At 37.0% G+C, this 17599-nt stretch overlaps 1 protein-coding gene across 8 annotated transcripts; it reads right to left on the bottom strand.

Annotated features, from left to right (window-relative positions):
- Positions 1–1358: 1358 nt before the first annotated feature.
- On the bottom strand, positions 1359–17599 carry LOC111339075 (uncharacterized). Of its 8 annotated transcripts, none has more exons than XM_088743178.1 (15): positions 17448–17599; positions 17248–17347; positions 13182–13265; positions 11559–11615; positions 11068–11111; positions 9813–10846; positions 5406–5716; positions 5056–5139; positions 4820–4909; positions 4599–4657; positions 4346–4527; positions 4018–4132; positions 3725–3846; positions 3223–3323; positions 1359–2641 (listed from the first exon to the last, which is right to left on the bottom strand). In XM_088743178.1, the coding sequence occupies exons 3-15, from the start codon at positions 13230–13232 to the stop codon at positions 2561–2563; spliced, it is 2331 nt and encodes a 776-aa protein (XP_088599304.1). In that variant the 5' UTR covers positions 13233–13265; positions 17248–17347; positions 17448–17599; the 3' UTR covers positions 1359–2560. The 8 variants fall into 8 exon arrangements, with proteins under 8 accessions (XP_088599304.1, XP_022801390.2, XP_088599302.1 ...); XM_022945655.2 differs by having other exon boundaries at positions 4346–4506; positions 9813–10849; XM_088743176.1 differs by having other exon boundaries at positions 9813–10849.

Consider the following 17599-nt stretch of genomic DNA (forward strand, 5'->3'; position numbering starts at 1 on the left):
GGCGTACAAGCCGATGTTGTGATTTTCACAAAGTTCAGCCTGGTTTTTCCGTGCGGAAATGAAAAGCCCCAAACTAATTTTTATATTATCGAAAACAACACTATTTCCACTTAGCATGAGCTTAACCTGTACCGATTCTGAGTTATAACCCATGGGGAAAAATGATAATTGAAAATTTGCTACGAAATGCGATATTTGGATTTTGAAATATTGATTTTCAAAAGTGTTCCAACAGCTCCAAATTAAGTGAAATGGTCCCGTTTTAGACTTTTATCACATAATATCACATACCTCTATTCTTCCTATACAAGTCTGTTACATTTATATGGGCTTGCTTTCTTTTGCGCTTTTCATGAGCAATGTTCATTTGCCTCTAATTTCCGCCATTTTACGGCTTCCGACGCTCTTTTCAGTTTTAGTGAATTTCCTAGGATAAAGAGGCAAGTTTGGAAAAAAAAAAACCTTACCACGTTTCTATGTTCACTATATGGTCTCCCTGGGAAAAATAGGAAGGTTTTCAATTTTTCTACCACGTGCCACATTTTTTCGATTTTCACTCGGAGTCGAAGTCGCTCGTATGATGCTTCCACGCGAGAAGATGTCTCGACTGGGTATCAAGTCAAACTCGCATACCTTCTTGAAGTTGGTTTCAAGATAGGTGTGACCAGGTTTTCTCCACGGAAGAACTTCCCCTCAGCATCAATGTGTTTACCTTCCATTACTATAACATAGTTATCCAACAGTTTGGGCGCCAGGCTCCGAACGAAAGGGATCTGTGTAACATCCGAAGCTATGAAAATCCAGAAAAGCTCAGGCCTGCTGGTTATTATCAAGCCAGACTGAAGCCGAACGCAGGATCATAATGCTGTGTTCTTCGCCAAGTCAGTCAATTCTTTAAGTGCCGCTCCTCATTCGTAAGGAAAAAATTGTATTTGGTAATCGCCAAGTAACCCTGCCGGAATACTAGGGAAGGGTACCTCTCTCAAATACCCGAGGTACTCCAACTAAGAATTAATGCTCGAAGCATGAGCTGAATTTACTTCGGTGATTTGTCTTCCTCCCACAGCATTCATAACAAACTAATTAAAATACTAAGAGGGGCGCGTTGGGTGGAGAGGAAGAAGGTGCTTACGATAGACACGAACCCAATGATGTGTAGCAACATCCTGGTTGTTTCGAGCGAGAGAAAACGGGGTAAGGTGTAAAGAAGTAAGCCACCATGTAAAGAAATAAGCCATCACTTAGCTGACGTACAAGATCCTCCCCCCCCCCTCCCCTTCAATTCTGAAAAAGAGCCTGAATAATGATTGGAGTACTGACGCCCAGAAAAACACTTTAAAATATGACTAACTTCAGGATAGTTGAGGTTATTCCATCAAAGGAACACATTTAATTTTATCGATGTTCCCAAATGTTACATACTTTAAGGCGTAATAATCTTAATTTCAATTTGCTGACAATATACATAAATTATGTATTTATATATATAAAATTCATAATATGTAATGATAATTTGACAATTCTGTAGAACAAATTTTGACATTATTTTCTTCCAATATTGCAATAGAATTCTAAGATTAACTCTTCACGCATGCAAAAAGCAAAGCTAAACAAATCAGTCTCTGGATCACAATACCACGAAATCTCGTTTGTACTTTGCAAACTACATTACTAAACAACTAAACAGAACCAACTGCAGGATACGTTACTAATATCTGCGTTGAAAAAAAGCTTCACAAATTTCTAGTTAACTATAGTGTTTGGTTATACGAACGTATCCAAAAACCCCACATGGAAAGAGACGCAAGAAGAGCGAGTAAATTAATATCTACCACTTTCACTGCGCTTTCAGTGGAGAAATGTGGTTCTTAAAGCAACTCCCTAGGCGGAAGTATTCCAATTATAGTAGCTTCGAAATTATTGTTGTAGCCGTCCATACTTTTTAAAGGAAATGTACAAGAAAGTCTGGGACCATATAAATGACAAGCGAGTATAACTATTATTCTTTACAGAGTAGCTTCAATGTATAGAAGTCCATGAATAAAACACTTACGTATGCATAGGAAGTCCATAGTCAGTGAGAATTACTCTCCTGAGATACTCCTTGTGGATCAATGGCAGTAGAATCTGAGCAACTGCGCACCAGGCCCTCCCCTAACTTGTTATCAGTTCGCTGTTGTTGAGCCTGGCGGTTAGGGGAGGGGAAAGTGAGCAGTTGCTCAAATACTGACATAAATTCCTCTTTGTAATGCTATGCAAGAAAGTGATCACGAGGGCAAGAAACCGCCTTGCAACACAGATCTTTGACAGACGGAGAGAGACTGGGCTGTTAAATTCTTTCGAAGGGAACAAGAATCTAATCTATGACGAAATTCAAACATGGTTATGTTTGCAGTATAAAATGAGCGCTTAAAATAGTAACGATCACCCTTCTCTTTGTCAACATCCCAAACGATACATGACTCATTTTCTCATGTTCAATTTTTCTTCATTCGTTCACAAAGAAATAAAGAAGCTCTAACGAGTGCCACAACAAAGCAGCAGAGAGTCTGTCTATTGACTAGAGATGTCCCAGGTCTAGCGCATGATGGAGGTTGATTAAGTCTGTATGAGTACCAATTCGCCAGAAAGGGAATCCCATCTGCAACAAAATAACACCACTTAATGCTAAGTTTTCTTAGACGTCTTGAAGTGTCGGGAGTATCTTCCGTATTTTCGCGCGTCATTGCAAAATCTTGACTAATTTTTGGAAGAAATTTTCGTCAGAATAGAAAGGGAAGTTCCACACACTAATAATGTGTATGAAGTTAATAGTTAACTTCATATAATAGTTAGTTTTTTTAGTTGAGCATTCGCAAGCACAATGACTAACAAGTTCAGGTGCTTCGATCGAGTATGATACAACTGATATTTGAAAACTGGATAAGGAATGAGATATTACCGTGAGGTTCAAAGAGTCAAATACGGCACAATCCGACTGAATGTCGTTGGAAAAAAAAAAGCCAATTAAACACAAGGAGTCATTGAGAACTCAAAGTTAAAGCAAGCAAACTGCTTAACGAGCGGGTCCAGATTGGCCGTAATTGTATCTAATTGATTGAGAGGGTAACGAGAATTTCTTAGCGCGATCAGAACCAAAAAAATCCTAAACCAAAACAACCCCATGTTATTTCAGACACTCGATTAAAATGGCGTTCAAGAAATTACACAACGCGTGATTACCTGTTTGCTGGCCATTTCTTCATCTCTCCCATCTCCTACGACTACATATGTACACTTCTTTCCAAATCGATTTGAGATTCTTTCAAAGCAGGTTTCCTTTCCTATGAAGTAAAATATCTGATTTGTAATTCTCCCCTCTGGGTGCTATTCTTTTCCTTGCAAAGTAGTGAAGAGAATTTGGTATTTCAGAGCTAAGATTTTATTGATTCTCATTGCCTGTTTTAAGGAAACGTATTTAAATTGTTGAGAGGTTACATTTTTATCGATATTTTGACTCGGAAAGTAAACGACCTCATGATTACTGTTCTGTGACAAGTTTTAAAAGAACATTACTCTCACGATATCATTCTTGCCACAAAACAAACAAACAAAAAATACTTTCCTACCTGTAAGTTAGTTTGTGGTTAACCCTTTTAATTATCAGTATCGTTAAAATAGCCGAGTGTGTCATTTCACGCTAGATAAATTGATAGTCAGACGCTTTCAAATCAGCTCCACTTACCTACTTTAGTTGCGCTATAAATATTTTCGAGAGGAAAAATACCACCCAGTCCATAGAGGAGACACTTTGCGAGAGCAGGAACAAGTTGCGTGGTAGTCACCATAACGTTTAAACAATTTGACCTGTTTAGGAAAAAGTAAAGAGGTCTAGGTATTTTGTAAAATGAATGCTCCCCGGAGAGCAATATTGTAACTAAGTTCAATATTTTCCAAGCATGACTAAAACATTAACTAGGAACAACACCAGTCTCTACATTCCAACAATTTATTCCACGACAAGAAAGTTAAAATTACCTAGAATGGATGAGTGTTAATGCTTTCAAGGCAAGTGTAAGCCATGAATCTGTTGTAGCCTCTAACTCCATGCGCAGTTGAAGCCATGTTTCTCTCTTTGCTGGACCAAGAAGACCTGAAAAAAAAAAGAAAAAAACACAACGCAAAAATCAGAATAAATAAATAAATTAGGAGATTATCAGTTAATTCAATGCCAAATTCTCTGAACTAATATCATAAGAATGGTGGCAGACAGTCAAGAGAATTACCAATGAGATCATAACAACGAAAGGATGAAATCGTCTCTGTGATAAAGTTTGCAGCAGACTTAAAACAAACCATCTCCTACCTCCCACATTATTTCTGTAGCTGTTGTAGATCTCCTTGATGCGTCTGTATCTGTAGGCCAGCTTTCTCATCCAGTCAACCCCACCTCGAACACCAGTTGCCAGACAAAGATTGGCTGACGTGGCTGCTGCATGAAATCCATCTCCCTCAAAATTGTAGGTACTGCACACAGGCAAAGATGTTCTGGAGTAAATTATCATTAGAATACTAAATACAATCTACAATGCCACAGCATCTAAACAAGAGAAATTCACCTTAAATCTAGTCCATTGTCATCTGCTGCAACATCGTCAATATGTACTTGATCACAATCCTACAAAGCATGTTTGCCAGTTAGTATCAATCTCCATGGACTTTACAATTGTGGCAAAACTAATGATTTTCTCAGTCAAAACTTCTGAGTTTAATTTACATTAGCATTGATTGAGGATTACACCACAATTCCCTGATTTGAGCTGATTTTATGGCTTCTTACCTCTAAGTCATTAAAAAATAAATGTGTATCCGCCAAATTGAAAATCATTTCTTCCATTCGAAGGCCTAATGACACTGAATTAGGAGGGTCCTATGAAAATATAAATCAACAGTACCTGTGAGGACATCTTGCAACCCAGAAAATAAACAACACAAACAATAACATTTTACTCTTACCCTATCAGAGTTCTAAACAGAATTAACTGCTTACAGTCTTTACTCCTCCATCTAACTAACCTTGCCAAACTTTGATGCAAAGGCTCCCGTTAGGAGTGAATGGAAAATAATAATTGTTTCATCAAGATCCCAAATAAAGATCCGCTAGAGAGTAAAGACAAAAACTAATCAATAAAATGCAAAAGCAAGTCAATGTTTGCTTGATCAGAAAGCAGCTTTTAGGTGTCATCCAGCATCTCAGACTTCAGTACTTCATTTGATCCTAACATCACTATCACTGACATCTAACAATGACAACAATTCAATTATAAGAAATGACTAATTATGAGAAATTATTGGAGTAATGACCATTTTTTCACCTTCAGGACTAAAACAAGCAATTTCCAGCAACATCACTAAAGCCAACTTACCTCAATGTTGTGGTCAATTTCTGGAGGGGGCCCTGATGTTGATCTTCTTCCCCTGCCACCTCCTCTACCCCTTCCACCTCTCCCCCCTCGACCACGCCCTCTGTTTGCTCCCTGGACTAACAATCCAGGGGAGCCAGTCCCTGAATCCACAAGTACCTGTACTCCATCCTGTCCACCAGGCATCCCTATGTTTGCAGACACCATACCCACACTATTAATAAGTGGAGTGTCTGCTCCAGAACCAGCCCCAGGTGAGTGAGGAGGGCTTGGTGAGGATGGAAGGTTTGGAGAATACTGAATGGTAGCATTTCCTACAGATACAAGCAGTTTAAGATTAGCATCAAATACTCTGTCATAATTTAAATGCATGTCATGTTGTTCCCTCTGGGCAAGGTCTCCTGTTGTTATCAAACCAAATAAGACAATGGTGATAAGTGAATTGTGCATCACGTGTATGGGCACAGAATTCTTCCTAGTGGCCATTTAATATGGGGTGTCTGTGAAGTACACACCATAGTAAATTGCAATGTGATCAAATTGTATTACAGCTTATATTTACTCACTTTCACCAGAGTATGGTGAGGGTCGCACAACAGAGCGAGGCTCCAAATTAAGTGCGCCCAATATCCCACCCCAGGGGAGGGCATCCATCACACAGTAATCTCGTGTGTGGGAAATTAACGTCTCCTACCCCAACCCTGCAGGAGACGGGACCTCCATTTATTCAACCCTGTCCGAGAAGACTAGAATATCTAACCATTTCTTGATGTTATAGAAAGGCAGCAAATTCTTCTCAATTATTTTAAGACCCTGAGTGTTGGTCCAGCCGGGGCTCAAACCCTTGACCTCCCACACAACAGTCCAGCGCTCTATCCATTGAGCTAACCGGGAGGCGGTTACTATGTCAACCATACAAAGTACAGCTTGTGTTAAGTAAACAGTGGGTAAAGTCCCTAACTTTTCATTTAATGAAAAGTGTTGAGTACAAGTGAAAATGAACTTGTACTCAACACTGTGCAATGAAAGAAACCTTTTTAAGGCTAACAGTCTTTAGGAGGCAGACACGAGCAAGAACTCCTCAGCTGAGCCCTTCTAGAAGTTTCACTGTTTACTCATAGCTGGTGTATTAAATCTTCTTCTTTTCATATGCATTATTATGCTTTGGTGTATTGTGGTAAAAAAAGGGGGGGGGAGATTGCAAATATGCTTAAAAAACAAGTACGCATAGGTGCCTAAAAATAGTTAGAAGTACATCAAGCCATATCAGAAATATTTGCACATAAATGTGTTAAGGCAGCCAAGGATCAAGACCAAATACAAAGTTCAATATAATTTTTTTTTCATGACAGTTACATATCCACTAACTGGTGCATGTTTTGAGCTGCCAATGACTTAATTTAACAGCAGGAGTCATGGTGAAATCTCTTTTTCCATGGGAAAATTCAAAAATTCACCTTATTTTTTGTTCACTGTTTTTTTTTAATCTCTCATATTCTGATACATTCAAATAAGGATATAACAGAAAAAACATCTCCAAAATTTAACTTGCTTCATCTACACAACAAGCTTTGTTGGTTTCCTTTCTTTCATTTCCCTCTGAATAAAATATTAAGTCAGGAATATAGTAACTGTAAAACATTGTACATAATTTTAGGACTCCTTTCAAAGACGACAGGAACTACTTCATTTTGCACCATCTATTTGTTTTGGTGTAAGTAGAGCTACAAAAAATTATTTTGTTTCTGTTCTATTCTTTATAAAAATAAAGCCTTTAGAAAATAACTGCTGTAAAATATTACTACACACTACCTTTTAGTTCAGTCAGCCTAATTTTATCTAACTTTCAGGAATATTTATGCATTATTTTTTTAGAATTATGCCACACACATTAGCGTGGAAGATAAAGTAAATTAAGTAAAGAGCAAAAAAGCTTGAAAGCTAGAAAGAACTTTGTATGATCTGTGTTAAAATGTGTGGGTGTACACAAGCTCTGATGTATGCTAAAGCTTTTAGCAAACTTAATAGCCAAGCACAGCTTTCAACAAATTAATACATTAAGATTCTAAGTGCTTATCCTTCCACATAATCCAAATAAAGATAAAACTCATTTCCTTTACTCTGCCAGCTTCCTACTTGTTTTAAACAAAAACAAGCACCAAAATTGAGATCTGAATACATCTGTGTACATGTGCAGTTTAAGTAAAGTTGTTATTCCATTGTGATTTTGATCAACTCCATCCCCTTCACTTAATGTTGCCAACAGCTGTATACTTAAAACAAATAAAACTTTTCCTGAATCTGTCTAGTTTGTTGCATTGAAAAATAAAAGTCTTCAAGAAGTAAAAAATTTTCCTACTAAACAAGACCCTGTTGCTCATAGAATCCAAAAGAAGTGCTACCTTCAAAGCTGTACAAGAAACAAGTAGATAATTATTCCAATCTCAGTGAGCAGATGTACACAAAATATATTCATATCAGATGCAACATATGTGATACTAATGGCTTTTTTCGCCACTCCAGGAGACTTAATTTGATTCATTAGAATTTTAAGTAAACATTTGTACCATTAAATGGATTTCTGTTTAAACAAACCCTCTCATTAAGGAACACATGTCATGACAGAAAGGAAATAAGTGAAACAACTCTCCAAACCCCCAAAGATGTTGTCTTTTCTTGCAATATACCACAAAGATTTCTTCAAGTTGATTATGCCAAAAACGCTTTAAGGTCTTGGGAGACCAAACTTAAGTTTCAAGGGGCATTTATATGCAATTTTACAAAGGAATGGACAACAAACAAAAAAGAAAAAACGTCTTTGCCATAAAATATACAAATGTTGACCTTCTTATAAAATTTTGGAGACAATTCCTCAAAGCATTCAAGTGCAGCACGGGAGCTGAGTAGTTACAAACCATCAAATCCGTCTAAAATTTTGTTAAAACATGTCGAAATAAATTCTGATGTGTTCAGATGAAGGATGAAAGACATTTTCTATGTGCAACATTCACATAGTGTTCATTTCTAATTTAAACTTATTTAAAGGCAAAATGTTATTGGTTTGAATTAAAAAATACTCAACCACAGAACAGTTCATAAACAAATAATACAGAATCTAAAAGTGGAAAATGTTTTTCTCACCTATTAAAAACAAGATACCACAGTCATACTAAAAGAAAGACAAAACCAATTTTTGCAGATGTCCCTCTCACAGATGCTGATTTTTTTCCAAAAGCAACAACTTAATGATACAATATCCTACTTTACTTTGAAACAACTTTAAAAATTTGAGTAATTATTGATTTAATCTAAAAATGGTAAGTGTTCTCCTATAGAACTTGCCGTTGTTTAAGATCACATAGAATACATGACTGTATTAAAACTCAACCCTTGTCTGAGGAGATAAATAACCCACACAATTTTGTTGACACATTCAAGAATGGCAGCAAAAGAGTTTATTAGAAAGATTTACAGAGTAAAGCACTGCCTGAATAGCAGAGCTAGAAACAGCATGTTTGATTGCATGGATTGAATAAGAGTTCTAGGCACTGTTTTGAGAGGTGAAGTACATATTTCCCTTGCAAGGAAGGATAAGAGTAGCCATTGTAAAACACGTCACATCACAGTACAAAGTTTTTCAACTTAGTCAAGTGCAATTTCAGTCTGTCTTTTCTTCTGTATCTGTTGATGATAATTTTCTCGCATGTCTTCTCATCTTTTACTGATAGATGTGATGTTGTTTTGTATCAGGGTCTCTTTTGAACAATTTAAGTGGCCCTAAGAATTTACCAAAGAGTAACAGACAGATTGTTCTTTCAAAACACACTTCAGCTTATGGTTTGCACATGTTGCAAAATTTAGTCGTAATTTGTCAAGACAGAGAGAAGTTTTTCCCTTTAAGTCAACATCCTCCACCTTCACCCTCCAAATTTCCTTATGATTTATTCCTAATGATTTATTCCTAATGATTTATTCCTATGATGCCTGTTCATTCTCAGACAGAATTCATTTAAGGCACCCTTCCAATGAATATAGGATTTTCAAACAACCTCAGAAACAAACTGAATAAGGTGATTTCTTCCCTCAACCACAGAAAGGACGCTATGTAAACTACTTGTGCACGTACTTTACACCAAAAAGCCAAGTAGGGGTTAGACACAGGCCACCAAGGGCTCACATTACCAAACTAATAAAGCAAAACCTTTGTAGGGAAAAAGGAATTGGTTTGAATGAACAGAAGCTTATCACCGCTAGAGCAAAGCTTGCATGTTGTACTTGGTGTTGTAAGAGAGTAATGGTTTGAATCATCAAGAATTAAGAAAAAAAACTTAATTAACAAGTTGAAAAATCAGAGCCCATAAAAAATTTAATTATATATTAAATAAATAACTACCACAACAATCAAAGTACCTGTACTTGTGGTGTGTGTTCTTTCCCCATTGGTTGTGACGCCTTGAGAAGCCTGTCCAGCAACAAGCTGAGTAAGTTGGTAACTGCTGCTTTGACCAGCAACAGCATTGGGCGGTGGTGTAATGTATGGGGAGGGAGCATAAGCCGGGGGAGGTGGGCTCAAGTAGTTGTATGGATAAGTTTGCTGATTACTAGTATAACCATATTGAAAAGAACCTTGTTCAGACTGTTGGACAGTATATGCTGTGGTACTAGAAGTTGGGGTTCCTGTTGAAGCTACATAAGCTGTCCCATAGGATGCTTGATATTGATTGTTATACATATTCTGACCAGGTTGAATGATGGCAGGGAATGTAACTGTTCCATAAGGATTACCATAAGTTCCTGCAGTTTGCCGAAGGGTTGATATATCTGGGATGTTTCCCCCAGCGGCTTTCCCTTGGGAGGCATTGCGAGAATCAACAGAAGTCTTTCCTGTTGCATTCACAGCGGGAACTGTTGCATTCACAGCAGGATACCTCACTGTCTGTACCATGGGGTAGCCACCTTGAGGCGCTGCTGGTGGATACACATACCCAGCAACTTGCGTTATTCCTGTTCCCTGTATTACACCCCCTGTTGACTTATACTGCTGTATACCCTGCTGGGGCGCTGGGACGATGTGAGGATAAGGTCGCTGGCCATAGTAAGCAGCAGTATTTGCAGTGTACTGCCCAGAGAGCTGTTGATACTGGCCAGAGCTGTCAGTTACACCAGAAGCTATGGCCTGGTTCCCAAAGTTGCATCCATCTAGATTTGTCATAGTGGTGGCACCATCAGATGAGGGATAGCTAAGTGTTGCTGTAGAAACAGGTCCAACAACATTAGGAGCTACAACTTCAAGATCAGCGGTAGTTACAGTAATTGCAGCTTCATTGACGTCCCAGGATGACTCATTCTTGTCAGCATTTTGATTAGCATTGACTGTCTTTCCATCTCTTGATGAACCATTAACAGGCTGCTGTGCAGGCGATCCACCGTGACTGGATTCATCACTACTGGAGAGATAATAAAACATTAAAATGAGGATACTTCCTGAGTTTTAAAACTCTACACCTGAGTATCAATTCTTTCTCACAACTTACATCACAGAGACTGAGAGTGTCAACAACAGAATTTATTTGGAGATACATACATGTTGTCTCTACATACATGTAATATGTAATAAGACCAACTTTGCCCACTGATAGTCCTATCTACTCTACAAACAAATCACCTTTCTTTTTCATTGTCACAACTCTCTTGTCTGGCCCTTTTAGTCTAGGAAAAAGTATGTCAAGTCACAATGTTACTGTTGAGTATTTTTCCCTGAAATAATAATTAATTTGAATTTGAACAATCAGTTGGGTAATAGAGGGTGCTGATCATTATTAACAAAGTGTGGAAAAATAATTTAAACTTCAATTAGTGACTGTAAACACTAGTCCTTGCAGCTTTCTGAAGCACATCTACAAGCTCACCGGAAATCCTGACCTTAATCTACAAGCTTACACCTCAATCTTATAATGATGCTTTGCCAAATAAATTATTATTTTATGTTTGTGAAAAAATCTGGACGGAAGCCAATTGGCTGCAGATTGGTCTGTGGGGCAGATCCTCAAATGCAATTAGAATTTTTAAATCTTTATCCAATTACACTTTGTAATGTTAGTGGGAAGAACATAAAATTAACAATAAAATGTTTTCTATCTCTCACTGACAACTTACAGGTATTGCTTCAAGGGAAGCACTTGGCTCTGACTGCACTTGATCTGTTGCCATCCCCTGCGGCACATTACCACATTATTAAAAAGAAAATACAGCTAGGAATGATCAACAAAGCAATGCAAGGTGTTGTGATTCATTAAGTCTTCCTTAACAAAATAAAGCTATCCTCATTAAAAAGATGTAAAAGAGTCAAGAGAAGCAAAACAAAGACATCTAAGTTGGCTTGAAGGAGAGGGGGAATTACAGGGAAATTACTCGCAATGGGTTATTCTAGACAAGCCCTCAAGACATACAAATGAAGGGGTACAGCTGGGATATTTCTAAGGGGCAGTTTCAATTTGTGTCTCATCAGGCTCATATTCACATCCTGAAAAGGACCAGTAACAGAAGTGCATCGAGCACTAAATGAGATTTACGCCACAAGATTCTTCACATTCAGGCATTTAGTGCAAACCTAAATTACAAGCTTTCTAAGCTGACTACTTAACCAAAAAATTATCTCACAGAGGTGGTGGGGTCAAGTGCACCCCTGGATCTCCCTTTGCTATGCCTCAGTTTGTACCCACAGAGTGGCTTAATTTTTGTTTTGGTTGAACTCTTAAGCCTTTCACTCTTCAAGGTTATGTAGATTGTCAAAATTCTCATCCGTTGGAAAATTAAGGAACAGGATATTATTGTGGTGCCAAAAACTGCAATACAACCAAACTTTGAAATGACAAAAGCAAGTGTCTAATTTCAACATTGAAACTTTGAGTGTTACAAAATCCTGTGTTCTTAAAAGCTGACACGAGTGTCCAATCAGTATGTTACCAAATAGTACAACCCAAGGTTATGATTTCTCACAGTTTCTCTACCACCTACTTGAATTCATTGAGAGTCTAGTTGATGCGCTAGCATGTTAGAATAACCCCCCGACTGTTCTTAGCAAGCTAAGTCCTTGATAAACCAGAACTAAACATTTCATCTCCATTTCATATCCAAATTATTTCATCTTTTGCCCAATTTGGATAGTTGGGTGTCTTAGCATAGGTTAGCTGTTTTACAAGTCACTCTTCTCATCAATCAGGAACCATAAAACTACGACCCTTACAAAAACGTTTTTTTTTTCTTTGCAAGACCCAAACAATAATCAAAATGCAATAGAAGCTGCAACTCAGATGTGAACAATGGCTTTTAAATAGAGCATTTGAGAAAAAAAAACTGCTTAAGATTGCTTATTGTGCAAATTATGTCACAATAAGCTGACAAGGCAACATCAAAATATTACTTCGCTGTCTTTTTCATGAAGTATTGTAAGAAAAGAAGGGTGATGAGCATCCCTAACCATCAGGCCTACAACTCAAAATATGTAATAAATTACATGATGATAATAAATGGGAATTAAAATTATAAGTAACTTTTAACATTTGATAAGGTATATTATAAGTTATTTAACATTTATGTTGATGTATGTTATCAATAAAAATTCAACCTCTTCCACATTACAAGGTCAGGTCATTCATCTGAGTTTAACAATATGTCATTTTTTTTTATCTTGAACTCCGTTTCACTTTAAAACACATTATCAAGACAAATCACTACTTTTAGCATAAATTTTAAGTTTACATTTATATATAATTATACCTTGGATCGCACTGATGGGAAATACATGTATCTTGGAGGGCAAAGAAACATTTGGTCTTTCAGCTACTTCTCCTCTGTAGTTAACTTGAAGGAATAAAACTGGGTTAATTATAATTAATATCAACAAGACATGCGGGTCACAATATTTACATTAAATTTCAACCAAGTGATAATGGTAACTTTAAAATAATCATATTCAGTGACACCTGTTAGTCTCCTCTTGATGTCCTCTCAGTACAAGTACAGTTACACTGTGCTTGGATAAAAATGAAACTTTGAGCTCTCAAGCACTGCTCAATGATCAGAAACACTGACTGTTTTACAAGACCTACTGTCAACACTCTTTAGCAGTGCAGCTAGGAAACACTGCAAGCAATGTCTCACATATTTACAACTCTTTTCAAAATTTAATGTCTGTCTTACATTCTGAAAAGTATTTCTGTTATTGATTTGGAGGATCAGCTGCTTACTGATAGACATTCAAGTATTACTTTAGAAATTGGACTGGTTAAGGCTTTCTTGTTGGGAAATTTTACAGCCACTTACAGTTTTCAAATGGTCCTTCTTTGACAAATGTCTACTATTCACCGTAGCTATCCAGATGTTAATGGCAATTAAAGATGTGGTGACACTCATGGTCAACCCCACCCACCCCCCCCCCCCACCTCTACATTTCCCTTTCCCTAGACACAATTTACAAAATAAAAACCTGATTGTAATCAAAATGCCATAGTAATGCTCCTTATATTATTCCACTCTGGTAATGTTATAGGTTTGGGCAGGGTAGCATTCCAGTTTAAAAAAAGCTATATTTTTGATGTAATTTGAATAGATCAACAAAGTTGAAATGGTAAATTGGCCACCGTTACGATTAAAAAAGCTGACGTTTCGAGCATTAGCCCTTTGTCGGAGCGAATCATTCAATATTCATATTCTTGATGTTTTTTTTCCCAAAGACATTACTCCCTTTCAAACAAACCTCTTCATTACTGACCCCTCTCAAAATAAATAACCCCCAAGGGGCTCCTTAGAGCATGTAAGGTACCTCAATTGATATTTCGTTTCTGTCAACAGAAAGGTTGTTAAAATATGGTATCTGGTAGGTTTCTTTTTGGTAGTATAGGACTTTAACTTATATAAAGCACTTCTGAATATTGTTTATAGTTTTAGCACTATATAATTTCCTTATCATTATCATTAAATGCCTATCTCCTTAACCCTGGTATGGAGCATTTTTGTCAGAAAAAAAAACCAGAATCTAGTGATAGAGAGAACTACAATTTTCAAATAATACTGATGCCACATGAAAGTCCAGCATGTTAGAATTCAAGTTCTAGAAACAAATGAACACTGAGATGGTTATTTATTTAGAATACATCAAAGGAAGAATTCTGATGTGACACAACAAATTTAATAATTTGTATTAACTCTGCAAAAAGGCTTTCAGGTAATATTAGTCACACATATAAGTTGTCAATAATTAAATGTTATTAAACTTCATCACTTATGTTGATTTTAAAAGTACAGTGCATTTAGTCTAACTTGTCTTAAACAGCAATTCATTGTAACAAGAAAGACTCAATTCATATGCAAATCAAGCAATACAAAACCATATACATCAAAACTACTAAGTTTCATTGTGTTTCACAACAAAATTTAGAAATAAGATAAACTAAATCTGTGCTCATTTAAAACCACAAAACAATTTTAAGACTGCACCAAAGCTAGCACAGTTTTATTTCTTTTTTTTTTTCATGTCTTGTTTGCATGAAGCAAGCCAAAAAACCAACCGAAACACTGGCATCATTTAAATAACAGCTGAGTCTTCCAATATGAGTAAATACCCAATAAAGAAAGCTCTCTCATCAAATTAAAAGGAAAATCTTTGATGTACTTGATGCATTCCCTTTATTCTTAACTAATTCTCTATCACTTTCCTTAAATCTTCTCAATAGTGACACAAATTAAACACTTTCCTCTTGGGATGATGAAAGAAATTTTGGCCATGGTATGACAGTTAATTCATTTGATGACAAAAGGTAAAAACAAATATTATTCAGAAGTCAGGTGTTGTGGCTGAGCAAACTTTTATCTTTTTATTTCTGTTCTGTGAATAAATCTTACGACTTCCCAAGAACTTGATTAAAACAAAATTATACACACTTCTTTGACAGCATACACAACAACTGCTCTTTAAACCAATGTTTGCCTAATCAAGATGCTTCCTAAAATTCAAAATGTCAAAAAAAACCCTTGGGTATATAAAATTTGAAGCTTCATTCACAGTTTGTTGCATGAAATGAAAGAAACAAAACATAATTGATTTTAAAAATACTTCACTGTGCACTGTTTATCTTAGTATCATTTGTTGGATTTCATGGACAAATTTTCAAACTCAAATGTGATGTAAATGCTTTCCGAAAAAAACGAACGTTTAAAAAACTTTTCCCAGGAGAAAAAAGAGAGAGAGAGGCCGCATGACTGTACAACAGCAAATTTAAAACAGAGTCAACGATAAGAAAGTTGCCGGTCTAGATATCTCTTTTGATCAGAAATTAGGGAGAACGAAACAAAGAGAGCTGCAAAGACAAAAAGGCCGGATTAAAATGTTGCAATTAAAGAGCTTAGGCGAATATCAAAACCGGTCGGGGATTTTCCTGTGGAACTGTAATACACAAAATAAACATCGCTGGATGAGAATAAATGTTTTTTAGTGAGGAGAAATCCACTTTGTTAATGTTAAGCACGACGAAACTGCAGACAATAACTAGAAAGCGAAATAATCACGCTGGGGAAAACAGTCGTGGGTTCTCTTTTGTTCTGTTTGGTCTAATTCTTTAAAACTTTAAAAAAAGAAACCTTTCAATTAAGAACAATACAAACGGCGTGAATAATTGTTTTGTTTTTGTATGAAGAAGTCCTCTGGTAATTTCATGGCAATTACGTTTATCTTAGACAGGATGTGGAGCTTAACTACAATGTTCGAATTATTTTCGAAGATTGTTCCAAAACGGGCTTAGAATTCTGTAGTCATAATAGTTTTCGATAAGAGTAATTTAGTGGTATTCTATCCATCGATTTGATCTTGTTGAATACAGAATGCGTGAGATTCGTGCAAGTTTCAAAATAATAAATTATTGCCATGTCGATTTCCCGCGATCTTCACTTACGTCGTTTTGTCGCAAGGAAAACGTCAAACTAAAGAGGCACACATCTGACTAAACATCAGAGAAAATTATATTTAAACTGCCAGTTTTGCCAAAAGCGCTGAATGTTTTTAAGCCTAACGAAATGAAAAACCACAAACCTAACGCGTGAATGAAAATGCGGTTCCCCGTTTCGAAACTTTTGATCAAATGTTCTTTTAAATTTTTCGCTACCTTTCTCGCTGACCAAGGACTATACATAAACAAAATAGTTCTAAGACAACAGCATCTCACTGGTAAATTCAGAGTTGATGACGAAACACGTGCATTGCTGTTGTATGAATGGACCGTAAGTTATCATTCAGGCTAGTTTACAATGCTCATACTCAACCACAAAAGGAAATTAACTAAAATTGCTCCGATTAAACGCCATAAACTCATCTGAATAGGGGGGAAATACCCAGATTACGGTGCTGAGATCTAGCCGCAATTCTAATGAATGGAAAAGAAAATAAACCGGTCAGTTGCCAGCGTAAATATATTGATTCAGGTTTAATTCGGCGCGTGTAGCAAGCCGCAAACACTTTGCAAAGGCAAACGTCATTTTCAATCGAAATTCACTCAAGCATTCAACGGGCTTCCTCCTTGTCCTCCTGCAAGATGAGAGCTGTTGTCACAAACAAGGAAACTCTGTCAAAACCTCCGCATCTCTATGAAAGAAAAGATTAAAAACACACAAACGTGCTGAGAGTACAAAGCTATCCTTTCTGCAGGATAAACGCGCTCATTTACTCGAAGGTGTCAGTCGAGGTCTTTTCACACGTGTTTCTTAAGTCAGGGCTCAAACGACACCGCATAAAAATAAATAGCATCGACGATCCTTTTATACAGTTACGATGTGAATGAAGTGCTCAACTTACCTTAATTCACCATTCACCGCTTGCAATCAAAACTCGCGCTTCAACCAGAGGACTCGTCTTACATGGCGTACGTCGATCTAAGCTACGGAGACCTCGCACCCTGCAACAGAGAACGTCCGTAAATTCACGTCATTATCACGCATGGTGCTTGTAATCGGACGAATCAAACCTCCACCCAGCTAAAGCTCACATTTCCGTACCAAGGATGCTATATACAGTCTGTTCACCCTGTAAGAGGAAGGAAAATGCTAAACTGTAATAGGAGAACACCAAACCAACACATCCAGCTAGAAACTCCCTCATCAATTTTCACGAGGGAAGCTGGTCGGCCCGCAACGTCTTGTGGGTTGGA

Source organism: Stylophora pistillata, chromosome 13 (genome assembly GCF_964205215.1).
Source record: "Stylophora pistillata chromosome 13, jaStyPist1.2, whole genome shotgun sequence".
Taxonomy (NCBI): domain Eukaryota; kingdom Metazoa; phylum Cnidaria; class Anthozoa; order Scleractinia; family Pocilloporidae; genus Stylophora; species Stylophora pistillata.